This window comes from Orcinus orca, chromosome 6 (genome assembly GCF_937001465.1).
Source record: "Orcinus orca chromosome 6, mOrcOrc1.1, whole genome shotgun sequence".
In the NCBI taxonomy this organism is placed as follows: Eukaryota; Metazoa; Chordata; class Mammalia; order Artiodactyla; family Delphinidae; genus Orcinus; species Orcinus orca.
In genome coordinates this window covers 14,859,375-14,874,342 of record NC_064564.1, presented here as the reverse complement: position 1 = coordinate 14,874,342, position 14,968 = coordinate 14,859,375, and the positions used below count along the sequence as shown (strand labels likewise).

General features: G+C 39.8%; 1 protein-coding gene across 6 annotated transcripts in view; it reads left to right on the top strand.

Annotated features, from left to right (window-relative positions):
* Nucleotides 1-14,968, top strand: part of EXTL3 (exostosin like glycosyltransferase 3) — a 123,274-nt gene that overhangs the window by 66,262 nt on the left and 42,044 nt on the right. For all 6 annotated transcript variants that reach the window (XM_033429837.2, XM_049710746.1, XM_004270710.4 and 3 more), the window contains 2 exons: nucleotides 10,536-10,628; nucleotides 12,216-14,844. In XM_033429837.2, coding sequence (XP_033285728.1) covers nucleotides 12,697-14,844 — 2,148 coding nt within the window. In that variant the 5' untranslated portion in view covers nucleotides 10,536-10,628; nucleotides 12,216-12,696. The remainder of the gene's footprint in view (nucleotides 1-10,535; nucleotides 10,629-12,215; nucleotides 14,845-14,968) is intronic.

Sequence of the window (14,968 nt, the reverse complement as noted above, 5' to 3'; positions counted from 1 at the left end):
GGGACTTATTTTGGGATTTGGTTTGTCATGCAGGAATTCAACTTTATTTTTTTCTAAAAAGCTAATTGTCACGTTATTTATGGAAAAATCTAATGTGGTGTACTTTGAAGTGACTGCAGCAAGATAATATTTTTCTTAATTATGAAAGCAATACATGCTTATTGTAAATGAACAAAGCCAAAATGAGTCTTTTAAGTAAACAAATAGTAAACACGTGGGTAGCAGGGTGCAGGTCGGACACCTGGATTTGTATCTGGGCTCCTCACCTTCTTGCTGTATGGCCTTAAGTAGGTTACCTAACCTTGGGATTCACACTTATTTTTCTGCAAAGTAGAAAAAATAAGCCTAACCCCAAGATGATTGATATGAGGATGAAATGAGAAAGTATATGTAAAGTGTGTTATCTAGAGTGCATTGTAAATATATATATAGTTATAACAAGTGAAAGGTCTACCCCCACGTCTTCCAAAAGTCTATGATGTAGTCTGTAGACTTCCTGCATGAATAAGGTATATTGCTCTTTGACTTCCTTAGTTGTCTATAATTACATTGATTCAGATGTCATCAATCTGAATGAGGATTGTCATCAGTACTTTGTTAGACCAGTACTTTTGAGTTTATTGAGTAGTGTGTTCTGCATTAAAATCACTTGGGAGCTTTGTCAAACTGCGGGAGCTTGGGCCCATGCTTGGGAATTCTGATTCAGTTAATGTTTGGTGGGCCTGGGTTTATCATGTGAAAACATTCTTAGCTGAGTTGTGCATCTGATTTGTAACCCTAGTTAAAAACTGACTTGTGAGACAATGTGATTTTGATTTGTGGGATGTTATCAAACTGGTGGGAAGGGAAACAGATACAGGAATTGGCATAATTTTCCAATTGAGGACTTATCCTGGGAGTTGAGACTTCAGGGTTCAGGTTTATTGCTGACTAAATGCAGCAATATTGTGACCTGGGTTAATCAAGAATGTTAGTTTGCTTGTTAATACCTATACACAGTTGAGCAGCGGAAGGAACGCTTACTACTTACTGGTGAGCTCCTTTTGTGTCTGCTAGGGGCATCTGTGGAACACCTTTGGACTTAGAAATCTGTTCTTGAGACCAAACAATATTGGTTTTTCCTTTTTTTCAAAGCCCTGTAATAAGGGTGGCTCAACTCTGTGGTTCTTTGTGATTGTATCATAATCTTGACTCGTAACTCAGTAAGTATGTCAATGCACAACCAGTTTTTCTCACCTGATTTTGGTTTTGAATTGCTGACAACTTTTTATTTCCTTTGTTTTACACCCAGGTTAAATTTATCCAGTAAATAAACTGTGGTGGTTGTATTGTGAAAAACACATGACCTTGCTCTCCTGCAACTTGTAAATTGCCTACATTCAGTTTTTACAAGTCACTTTTTAACAACAGTTAGCTTCCCTGGAAAGTGCCTTTTGTTATTTTGAACCATAAAAGAGAGAAGTCAGAGTCTTAATAGTAGTGCTAGTATTGGGAAATTTATTTTAGTTTGTTTAATTTGTTTAACTTATTAACATCCTGATTTTTGAACTAGGTACTAGGTAACAGACTGTTTGTCATGCCTGTGCTTAGCAGGAAATCAGGAAATCATGTTCTTTGGGGTTGTTATAGTATTTAAAAATCTCTGAAATATTGCTTTCAACAACCTTATTGAAATGATTTTCTGTACAGAACTATCTTTATCTAGTTTGAAAGGCTTGTGGCAATGGCAGTAATAGCAGCAATGTACAAACGGTCCTGTAGAACCTGCTCCTGGGTTGTAATAGGATTCTGCCTTCTTGATGGGCTCATGTAGTACTACCTGCACAGATGCACAGGTAGGTCATTCACTCTGAGTATATAGTTTTCTTGTTTTGTTTAGCAGATAAACAAATATGAATATAAGGTTGACTTTAGGTTTGGAATAGTATTACCATGTGTTTTAATTATAACTCATTATCTGTGGTTACAGTACAGCTGTAGTAATATGGATAATTTAAAATTAATTTATGCATGATGTGCCTATGCTCCCTGAGTTAACATCACAGGCAGTTTATACTAATGGTTAAGACATAGACAGTGTGGGCCTTAGAGTAACTGAGTTGAATCCAAGTTTTACTCAATATGGATGCCCCTGGGCAAGTTACCTAAGCTCTGTGCTTTGGTTTCCTCGTGTATAAATACAGTGGGAATACTAGTAATACCTACTTCATAGGATACTTGTGAAGATTAAGTGTGTGAAGGAATACAGTAGGTCTAACCTGGCACACAGTAAACATTCAATAGATGTTAGCTGTTATTATAGTTATTTAATATGTTAAAGTCAGTTGAAGGTTTCATTTGGGAACATCTGGAAGGTGTCTAGCTTCTCTGCTTCTTGCTCCATTCTCCCTTCATACGTTTCAGATGTAATGCATAACAGCAGCCCAAGTGGAACCAGCTATTTATTCCCTTCTTTCCTCCCTTCTGTTTTCTTTCTCTCTTCCATTGAGTGTTTTACTTTAGTTCAGTTTATTTATTTATTTTTTAATGAGGAAGATTATACAACTTTGTTGAAAGGCATTAAAGAAGACCTAAATAAACAGTGATATGCCAAATCCATGATAGGAAGTTTCAATATCAGAGTGTTTTAGTTTTACAAGAAGAAAAGTCGAGTCAGTAGGATGGTTATTATATCAACAGACTCTTGAAAGCAAGGTCCTCATTGCTGGTAATGTTCCCACCGATGACGGAAGAGTTCTCTGTGGAGATAAGGAATGTTAGCAGAGAAGGCGTTCAAAGAGGAGGCGATGGTAGAGATGGTAGAGGGCACGGGTGTGTTGAGGCGTAGGAGGGAGGAGATGAAGGGGCAAGACAAGCAAATGCAGAACTCCGAATGAGAACTCTTAAGCCCCAGATGACTTCTCAGCTTATCTTCTGGATTTTTGACTTGAATTACTTACCATTTCAGCTTTCCAGGAACATAGCTGGTTTCAAGCCCTCAAGTGAGTGGCTAACATATGAAGAATTCTACTTTCCATTTATCAGCAAGAAAATTTTGATTAGGGAAAGAGTAAAAAGTAGGGCATCAGCCGTGATTTGAATGATAAATCTCTGTGCACAAGTATTTTGAACTTTTTTTCCCTCTTTGTTGGGAGAAGACACTTAACTAACATAACCTTATACTCAGAGGAGGTGTACCCTTGCTGCCATTGGAACATTGAGGTGTAGATGTCTGTGTTGCTGACCATTGGAAAAGAGATATCAGAAGGGAGATCAAGGTTAGAGAGGTAAATTTGAGAATCATCCAATCAGGGGGTGCTAATTGAAGGTATTGGCAAGCTCCAGTAAATGAAGATAAAGAGAGAAGAGGACAAGGGACAAACCCCTGAGGAACAACTGTATTTAAGGAGTGGCAAAAGGAACTAGAGAATGAGCTGTTGCGGTGGAGAACCAGGAGAACGGATGAGTAAATTATATAAAATACAAACTAACTTAATATGAGACATTGGGGCAGGGATGAGGATGACAGAACTATTTGATAGAAATAAAGGTGTGAATAAATGGAGAGAATGAATGTTCATGCTTCTGGATAAGATTAACTATATAAAATAACACTTCCCTACTTAAGTGCAATATAATTTAATTCTTTTTATATATTACTGAATTCTGTTTACTAATATTTGTTCAGTGTTTTTTGTCTATAGTCGTGAGAGAGATTTATCTGTAGTTTTCTTTTTTGGTGCTCTCTTTGGTTTGGGTATCAGGGTTGGTAAAAGGACCGGGAATCTCCCCCCTGCCGCCACTGGAAGAGACCGTGTAGAATAGGTATTTATACTTTAAACATGTAGTAGAATTCTCCAGTGAAAGCCTTTGGGGCTGGACATTTCTTTTTGGGGAGTTTTAAAATTACAAAGTCGATTTATTTAATAGTTATAGGACCAATTATCTATTTCCTGTTGGGTGAGTTGTGGTGTTTGTGTTTTTTGAGGCATTGGTTCATTTCATCTGAGTTGTCCAATTTATGTGTGTTAAGTTGTTTATACTTCCTTTGTTAGCCGTTTGATGCCTGCAGGAACTGTAGTGATATCCCCTGTTTCATTCCCCATGTTGGTAATTTGTATCTCTTTGTCAGTCTTGAGGAGGTTTGTCAAAATTATTGACAAACCTCTTGGTTTTACTGATTTTTCTCTTTTGTTTTTATTTCATTGATTTCTGCTCTTTATTCTTTCTTTCCTTCTGCTTGCTTTGGGTTTATTTTGTTCTTTTTCTAGGTTCTTGACGTAGGAGCTTAGGTTATTGTTTTGAGATGTTCCCTCTTTCCTAATGTAAGCATTTCATGCATAAATGTTCCTCTCAGCACAGCTTTAGCTGTGTCCCATAGATTTTTTTAATTTAATCTATCGTATTTTATTTAATCCTCACAATAACCCTGGAGGTAAGTAGGGATTTTTCAATATCACTTTAAGGAGGAAATTGTGTAACATTCTTAAATTCTCAAAGTTGAGTCCTGAGCTAGAGAGTCTAATTGCAAGTACAGATGGCCTTCTAGCCTCCTCCTAGCTGTGAAATTCTCTCTTTATTTTTCAGTGTTTCATTTTCCTTGAACCAAGACTATATATGCTATAAATCTCAAACTTGATTGAAAATGAAAATGTAAACTAAGACTTTCATCTAGTATTGTTATTTATTGAGCAGTGACCTGGAACCCAGAACTATGTGGTATTTTGCAGAGGGATTTCAGAAGAGGTCAGAAAAATAGTTTCATTCTACAAAGAGTTTTTAAGTCCAGCTGGAGAGAAACAAATTGCTTAAATGAAACTAATGAACAGTTGATCAAATTCTGAATCCTCTAATACTGAATACAGTGGGAATTTAGAGAGTTCAGAAATCAAGTGTAGTTAGAGAAAACTATATGGAAGAGGTGGGACTCTAAAATGGCCCCAGAGAATAAGTGGGTTAGGTGGAAAAGAGGAAGAATGCTGTTCCAAGTGTCCAGTGAGTCTGTTGGGCAAGTGAGATGGAGAAGTTTGGAGAAAGAGCACAACTTGAGCCAGCTCGTTCTTTGTGTAGGGTTGAGCTTGAAAGATTCACTGAACGTACGTGGAATAGTTGAAGTAGGGCATGTAGGTAGAGCCATCCTTGATTATAGAGGATCGTGGAAGTTTAGCAGAAGAGTGATTATGGGCAGCAGACTAATGTAAAAAAAAAAAAAAGATAAAACATTTAGAGATAGAAAAATTGGCAAAACACATGAAGTGATAGTGCATGAAAAGAGAAGTACAGATACTCAGTGAGCAAAAATTGTTCGACCTCCAATAATAAGGGGTAAATTAAAACAATAGAATGACATTTTATCAAACTGTTTTAAAAAAAAAAGGCATTTGGTTGGATTAATTAGGTTAATTAATGCTTAACTGCAGCAGCAGACTCTGAAATCTTAGTGGCCTAACATAAAAGTTTATTTCTCACTCTTCACAATTCAGATGACGCTCTTCTGTGGCTCCTCTCCAGTGGTGACTCAGGGGTCTGTGTTGCTTTTATCTTGCCACTTCATAGTTTTAGAGTTTTTTGCTTTCAGTCTCTCAAGTGGTGGGGGGAAGAAGAATCCATGGCTATTCTTAACTGCCTTGTACTGGAAAGGATACCTTACTTCTACTCACATTCCCTTTGGCAAGAACTAGTCTTAACGGCTGCAGCCAAACTGTAAGGCAGAGTGGGAAATGTAGGAGAGCAAATACGTTCTCGTGGAGTAATAACCATTTCTGTCACACCATTATTGGCAAACGGATGCCCTCTGTATCGTTGGTGGGAGGATAAATGGTCATCTTTCTCGTAGACGGTAATTTTTAAAATGGTAAGATATTCTTGCTCTGACCTATGTTAAAATTTTCTTTCTAAGGAAGTAACTGTGGATGTATGCAAAGATAGCTACAAAAATAGTTGTTATAGTTTTGATTATAGTGAAAAATTGGAAACAAATGTCTAGCAAAAGGGACTGGTTAAATAAATTATGGTCTTGCTGTATTCAATTATTGATGATCATGTAGTATAGCGTCTAATGATGTGGGGCATTACACTGTTCTTGTTATAAGTGGAAAAAATCAGATTACAAAAAAGAACATATATCCCATTTTTGTAAGCATGTTTATTCATGCATAGACAAAAGACTGGAGGCGATCTCTGGTTTTAGGGTGTTTGCCAGTTTTAGTAACTTGCATTTTAGTTTCCACAGAGATAAGAGAAAGAGCCTTGCGCCTGTGAGTGTTAAACTGAGATACCAGATAAGAGTATGGATCTTCAAAGGGTTGAACATTCACTAAAGGAGTGGATAGACTAGAAAAAAATCTACCTGTGAGCACACACAGAGAGATGTCTCTCTTAGCAAGATCCAGAGCTGGTTGGGGAAGGGAATATTCACTGAGAACTCATGACCATGGATTTCCCTTCATATGAGTTTTGTGTTCAAATCTACAGTACTTGTGGGATCTGGGAGAATCTCCAGACTGAGAATTGACATAAAAAGTGGTGTAAGGCTGATAGTATGACAGAGGTATCTGGAAGACACAAATTGTTCTGGAGGGATGTATCCTCAACCCAGACCACATAGATTTCCCAGAAATAAAGCACAACTAAAAATGAACTCAATACAGAATTATAAAGCATGGGAGGAAACAATCTACTATTCCTCAATGAGCAAGAATCAGGGGACAGAACAAACTAAACACCTGAAGAGAAGGAATAGAAAAGGTGAAAAAGAATAGGTGCTATCGTAAAAATAAGAGAAATTTTTAAAAAGGGGTCAATAGAATTTCTGGAAATGTAAAACAGTCATTGAAATTAAAACTCAGTGGGTAGGATAAACAACCGCTTTGACACAGAATAGAGAATTAATGAGTTAGATCAGGAGTTGGCACACTATGGCTTGTGGGGTAAATCTTGGTTGTGGCTTATTTTTTACAGCCTGCATGGAAAGAATGGTTTTTACGTTTTTGAAGGGTTGTTTAAAAAAAGAGACAAATAAAAATATTCTACATAGACTGTATGTAGCTCCCAAAACCTAATATATTTACTCTCTGGCTCTTTACTGAAAACATTTCCTGAGCCCTCAACTGGATAGACCTGAGGAAATTTCCAGATGGTAGCACAAAGGACAAAAGAGAAAATATAGAAAAAAGGTTTAAAGACATGGAGTATGAAATGAGGAGGTCTGACATATGTCTAGTCATCTAATAGGAGTTCAAAAAGGAGAGAATGAGCGACAGGCTGTATACGAATAGATAACCAACAAACTAAACAAACTAAGACTAAACAAACAAAGAAAGCAAACAGATAATGACTGAGACTTTTCTGGCTTGATGAGAGACACACATCTTAAGAACCAGAAAGTTTGATGAGTGCTGAGCGTCCCCCACCCCCCAGATTCCACATGTAGACACATGCAGAATTCCAAAGGCAAAAAGATCTTGAACATAGCCAGAATGAAAAGTCAGGTTATCCACAGGCACAACAATTAGACCGACATCTCACATCTCAGCAGCAGTAATAGAATCCAGAGGATTCTTCAGTGTTGGTGGAAAAGAATTATTAACCTAGAATGGTATATCCAGCTAGATCATTATTCAGGATTTAGGGTGAAATAAAGTGTTTTCACAAGAAAACAGTTTACCACCAACAAACTCTCACTGGAGGCACTACTTCAGGGAAAAGGAAACAACCAGAGGGAAGGAATAAAATGCAAAAAGGAATGGAATTCTGAATAAGGAAATCGGTAAATATGTGGGTGAATCTAAAGCATGAATTGCGTTAATGATAATAAGGGCTAACATTAAGAGTGTAAAAACAAGATGGAGCCGAAATATCCGTCAATATTGACGTAAAAGTCAAGAGAGAGGCCATCATAGATAAAGAGCTTTTATTAAGAAGAGCGATAAAATATTAGAGATAATGTTAAATTTTCAACTTAAGTCATAAATTGAATATATAACTGCCAGGCTGGTAGAGGGTTTAAAAAAAGAAAAAAAAAGACAGAAAAGTATGCCATCTCTTGGGAAAATTGTTTACTCCAGTGTTTATAGTTCTTCTAAACAGTGTCCAGCACACAATAAAAAATCATAAGATTACAAAGAAACGGGTAAATATGACCTACAATCAAGAGAAAAACAGAATAAAATCCACAGGTGCCCCAGATGTTGGAATTAGATAAGAAATTTAATTCTCATAAATATGCTAAAGAAAATGGAGGAAAAGATGGAAAAAATTAATAGATGAAGAATTTCAATAGAGAAATGGAATCTCTAAAAAAGAACTTAATGGACATTCTTGAACTGAAAAATATAATACCTGAAATTAAGAATTTATTGGATGGAATTAACCTTAAACTAGAAATAGCAGAAGAATGGTTTGGTGAACTCAGAGATAGGTCAGTTGAAATTATTCAAGCTAAAGCATTATTAGATGAAATAAAAAAGATTGATTTAGAGTAATGCATAGGATAAACTGATGGGGAATGTGAGATTAGGCATAATGGTTTGTTATGGTCCAGTACTAGGTTGAAGGCAGTTGTATAAAAGAAAGGGATAAATGCAAACATTATTGTAAATTATTATTATTATAAATATATTATTACCATAATTATTATTATTACAAAAAAGAATGGATGCAGTTTGGCAGATCTAAAAATAACTCCAGGACTTGTAGCTAATAAATAGATTACTATATGAGAGATACTGTACAGGGTATTTTTTACTCACTGCTTTATCTCTGATTTTTATAACAATCCTGAACATGAGTGTTCTCTTTTACTTAAGAAAAAAATGCAGCTTAGAGTGGTTAAGTGACCATCTAATAGCTTACAAAGCTGGGGTTTGATCCAGGTCTGGCTAGCTTTGAGGTCTATACTCCTTGCTGTATATCACATTGTTTCTAGTTTGTAAGACTAGAAGTAATATCATGGGCAGAACTGAAAGTTATTGGAAAGTGGGAATATTTCGAATCATGTAATGGCCATAGTGTATCCTAGGGGAGATATCCTTTAGGGAGCTGGAAATACTGGTCTACTAGTATTTTGGGGGTACTTTGGGGGTTGCCGCCATTTCAGCGAATGGATTCAATACCAGATTATGTCAAAAGCCTTGGGGAGCACTTTCTATATGAGGTAGGAGGACGACTGGGTGCCAGCAAAGCAGAAAGGGACAATACATAAATGAAAAGATATTATGAAGGAAATCAGTAGATCAGTGCCAGAAAGTGTCAGGGGGTAAGAAAGGCTACCTTAAACAGGAATATCAAGAAATTAAGATCTGAAGGATGAGAAGGAGTCAACCAGAGAAGAGCCTGGGGAAGAGCATTCGAGACTAAAAGATCAGCAAGTATATAGCTTCTGAAGCAGTTAAGAGCTTGGCTGGTTGAAGAATTGAAAGGAAGCCAGTGTAGCTAAAGCTGAACGAGCAAGTATGGCAGTGATGTCTTATGAGATTAGCTTGGTGGTCGGGGAGCTAGTTATGAAGGGCCTGGCAGTGTAGCAGGAAAGCACTGAAAATTTTTAAGGAAAGGAGATCCCTGGTCTAACTCATGTTTTAGGAAGATGATTCTGATTGCTGTGCATAGAATGCATTGTAGGGGGCAGGCTGACAAGTTGGGCATTCAGTGCTGTGGCCGATGACAGAATTAATGAGATTTCTCCTTTTCAGGGTTTCAGGTGACATTTATTTCTAGATCCTAATACCTTCGTTGTCATTTTCCGGAGAATGACAGAAGAGGTTCTAAGCATTTTCTTTTTCTTTTGTGCTTGCAATAATTAGCTGTTTAGGAAAGAAAGTTCATGCTTTTGGGCACTGATGACACTTTTGCCTAATTTCAGTAAAAGAGATGGAACTTGATGGGGATAAATTTTTTTGAGTCATTGTTGAATTACTGGTTTCCATTAGAATGTTTGTTTCTATTCCCAGTTCTGTTCACTGTAGGTTGGTAGCATTAGCAATATTAGATTAAGTATCATCAGTCTCCAAATAACTTTTAAAAAACATTTTGTTTAGACTCTGTATAATTTAGCTTTGAGTTTTTAATATGAGAAATGTTAAACATATATAAAAGCAGACATGCATGTATCCCCATAATTCAGTGTCAACAGCAGTTTGCTCATGGCTAATCTTGTTTCACTGATATCCCAGAATGCTCCTCACCACCCTCATCCTGTTTATTTTTAAGCAAATTCCAGGTAAATCCTCTATAAATATCTCAGTATATACTTCTAAAAGGTAAGGATTTTTCTACGTTTTAGCATTTTGGTTTATTCCCTCTTAGAGCTCATAAATAAGTAACCATATAGCTGGATGGTTTGCCTTTGAGAATGCCGATTTATGCTTGTTGTCCCAGTGTATTTATTAATAGGACCCCTTTTCACTTAAAACAGTGCCTCCATTTGAGCAATAAATTCTATGCTCACCTTATATACATAAGAGAAACCTTTTCATAGTAGACAGTAAATAAATTCTTTAATAGCACCTTCAGTATTGAGTATTTTTCTAATAGCATGTCACTTCTCTATTTTCTATCAGGAGAGCAAGCCCCGGAGTTCACTATTTCCAGAAATTGTATACTGAAGTGTAACGCTACATGAGTCAGAGAAAGGAAGGACCCTGAGCCATATGGTAAGAAGGGAATGAATCAGCTGAGTCGCCTGGATTATGCCTTCTTTTTTCCCTCCACTCCATTCTGTCTTTGTTACGATTTGATCGTAAGTGCAGAGAACATTATTTTGAAACCCAAAAGAGAGATTTTAACATTTGAATTAAAAGGATAATGCTTTAGAAACTTTGACCTACATACTTTGGGATATTTGGTCAGCTCTTAATTATCAAGTTTAGATCATCCAAATTTACGCTTTTCCATGATTGATTATTTTTTGGTTTTTGTTGTCCTTATCTCGTGGTCTCCTTATTCAAACCTTTTAGTAACATTGTCATCACTTTTAATTTTTATTTAAAGGGAGAGAAGACTCTATCAAACATTTAATAGTTATATATCCTTAACAAAGGTAGAAGCTAGAGAGAGTGACTGAGCATCCAAAAAGTACTACTTACTTCACACTGCCTTGTGGTAGTATCCTTGCTATTCGTTTATATCTTTTTAGGCTAAAGGAAGTTCCATGAGGTCGAGGATTATTTTACATCCTAGATTTGCCCACAGTTATACTTAGCATGTCTTAGACATGGAAAGAGTATGGTAAATACTTTTTGGAGGGAATGAATGAAGGAAATTGGGGGTATTCTTTGGCACAGAACATCATGAGTTCACTTCTAGATGTATTGAATTTGAGGTGAAAGCAAGTGAAAAGCTTTTGTAACCTGTGATAGTAAAGTTTGGTAAGAGAATAGGACTGGGAATGCTGTTTCAAGATTTTTTAGCCTGAAGTACCCTCACATCCTCTGTCCTGTATTTTCATAGCAACACAATATATGTTGTTATCTCTGTACACTTATCTCCATTTTGGGAGATTAGAAACCTGGGGCGTAAGGTCTGACAGCAAATCTCTTCCAAGGATAAGAAATAATGCCCCTCATTTCTAAGTATAGTGTTCTTTCTGAAAGACCAGGTTACTATTTATATATTAAGGAGGAGCACATGATGTGTGCTAACAGAAGATAAACGAGAAGCAAACTGGAAAATACATTTTATCTCTGAATTACTGGACCCACTGCTGGGTAAAGATCGAGAGAGTTCTCATCAGCTTTTTTCAACTCTGAATATAACAAATGGAGCTCCTCACAGAGGTGTTTTTTTGTTTGTTTGTTTGTTTTCCAGTAGTTCAAAAGGCAACTTTCATGTCAGGAATGAACATAGATAGGAGGGTGTTTCTCTTTGTCTAATGATGATGCCTGAGTCTAGAATAACAAATTGTTGTGAACATTTTCGCCCTCTGTTGAATGTAGCTGGTAATCATTTTATAGGGCTCTAATGCTGCTCTATAGCCAATTAAATAGGAAGAAGGTGTGTGTGTCTAAACACTGAAACTGTTTTTGGACACTTATCTTATCCATCTCTTACTAACCACAAGTAAAATATCCATACCAAACAAAACCTACATTGGACTTAAAATGTTATGTGAGACACACACCAATGATCCAACCATTGTTCCATCTTATAAGATTTAAGCATTTTCCAGAAAGTTACAGGGGGAGAGCAGGCTTGTTGAACATAATGTCTTCAAGACTGACATGCTTCTCTTTCTTTTGCAGGCCTGATTGTTGGCAATGACACTGTTAAGAGGCTGGCATTTGTTTCTGTTCTAACCAGCTACTTTATAACTGTGAATAGTAACTATGCATATGTATTGGTCAGCAAAACCAAGGAACGAGAGCTATGGCAGTTGACAAAGTCAATCTGATTCCTGGGTATCTTTCCTGGGTTCCACCATCAGGGACCTCTTCCCTTCCATCTCATCAACAATGTGGTACCTTTTACTATTTGATAAAGATTAAGGACATGTTCTTTGGTCAACAACCAGAACTCAAAATCTGCTGGAGTAGGGTCAGAGACCATTTCAATCATAGCTGAGGAAAATGAAATTTCCGTTTTATTTGGTGCCTTGTCCAGGGAGCACACTAACTCTTTCGGAAACACGGGAGTGAGAGGAGGTTGAGTCTTGTCTGATAGCAACTCATGGTTATGGCGAGTGACCCAACGTGACCAGCAGGGGCAGGAGCCACAGAGGAACTCATGACGGGCTACACCATGTTGCGGAATGGGGGCGTGGGCAACGGAGGTCAGACCTGCGTGCTGCGGTGGTCCAACCGCATTCGGCTCACGTGGCTCAGCTTCACGCTCTTCATCATTCTCGTGTTCTTCCCCCTCATCGCCCACTATTATCTCACCACCCTGGACGAAGCGGATGAGGCAGGCAAGCGGATCTTTGGCCCACGGGCTGGTAATGAGCTCTGTGAGGTGAAGCACGTGCTGGATCTCTGCCGCATTCGAGAGTCTGTAAGTGAAGAGCTCTTGCAGCTGGAAGCCAAGCGGCAAGAGCTGAACAGTGAAATCGCCAAGCTGAATCTGAAGATAGAGGCCTGTAAGAAGAGCATTGAGAATGCCAAGCAGGACCTGCTTCAGCTCAAGAACGTCATCAGCCAGACCGAGCACTCTTACAAAGAACTGATGGCCCAAAATCAGCCCAAACTCTCCCTGCCCATCCGACTCCTCCCAGAGAAGGACGATATCGGCCTCCCTCCCCCAAAGGTCCTGCGGAGCTGCCGGCTGCACAACTGTTTTGATTATTCTCGCTGCCCTCTCACCTCTGGTTTCCCAGTCTATGTTTATGACAGTGACCAGTTTGCCTTTGGCAGCTACCTGGATCCCTTGGTCAAGCAGGCTTTTCAGGGCACAGCACGAGCCAACGTTTATGTTACAGAAAATGCAGATATTGCCTGCCTTTATGTGATATTAGTGGGGGAAATGCAGGAGCTGGGAGTGCTGCGGCCTGCTGACCTGGAGAAGCAGCTGTACTCCCTACCACACTGGCGGACAGACGGACACAACCACGTCATCATCAATCTGTCTCGGAAGTCGGACACCCAGAATTTACTGTACAATGTCAGTACAGGCCGGGCCATGGTGGCCCAGTCCACTTTCTATGCTGCCCAGTACCGGCCTGGCTTTGACTTGGTGGTATCGCCACTAGTCCACGCCATGTCAGAGCCCAACTTCATGGAAATCCCACCACAGGTGCCAGTGAAGCGGAAATATCTCTTCACCTTCCAGGGTGAGAAGATTGAGTCGCTGAGATCCAGCCTTCAGGAGGCCCGCTCCTTTGAGGAGGAGATGGAGGGTGACCCTCCAGCCGACTACGATGATCGTATCATTGCCACCCTCAAGGCAGTACAGGACAGCAAACTAGATCAGGTCTTGGTAGAATTTACCTGCAAAAACCAGCCTAAACCCAGTCTGCCTACTGAGTGGGCGCTATGTGGGGAGCGGGAAGACCGCTTAGAATTACTGAAGCTCTCCACCTTCGCCCTCATTATCACTCCCGGGGACCCTCGCTTGGTTATTTCCTCTGGGTGTGCCACACGGCTCTTTGAAGCCCTGGAGGTTGGTGCTGTCCCAGTTGTGCTTGGGGAGCACGTGCAGCTTCCTTACCAGGACGTGCTGCAGTGGAGCGAGGCCGCCCTGGTGGTGCCCAAGCCACGAGTGACCGAGGTCCACTTCCTACTACGGAGCCTCTCCGACAGCGACCTTCTGGCCATGAGGCGGCAAGGCCGCTTCCTCTGGGAGACTTACTTCTCCACCGTGGACAGTATTTTCAGTACTGTGCTGGCTGTGATTAGGACTCGCATCCAGATCCCAGCCGCTCCCATCCGGGAAGAGGCGGCGGCCGAGATCCCCCATCGCTCAGGCAAGGCAGCCGGCACTGACCCCAACATGGCCGACAATGGGGACTTGGACCTGGGGCCCGTGGAGACAGAGCCGCCCTACGCCTCCCCCAAGTACCTCCGCAACTTCACCTTGACCGTCACGGACTTCTATCGCAGCTGGAACTCTGCGCCAGGACCTTTCCATCTTTTCCCCCACACACCGTTTGACCCTGTGCTGCCCTCAGAGGCCAAATTCTTGGGCTCTGGGACTGGCTTTCGGCCTATTGGTGGCGGGGCCGGGGGCTCCGGCAAGGAGTTCCAGGCCTCGCTGGGCGGCAACGTCCCACGGGAGCAGTTCACAGTGGTGATGCTGACCTATGAGCGGGAGGAGGTGCTCATGAACTCGCTCGAGAGGCTGAATGGCCTCCCTTACCTGAACAAGGTCGTGGTGGTGTGGAATTCTCCCAAGCTGCCCTCAGAGGACCTTCTGTGGCCTGACATTGGCGTCCCCATCATGGTAATAGAAGCATGAGCCTTTTGTTTTACTGCATGAGAGAGGAATTCATTCTTAATCTCTTTTCCATAAACATGCTTCTTTTAAAAAAAAACCTATACAGATTCTTTCCCCATGAAATTTTCTC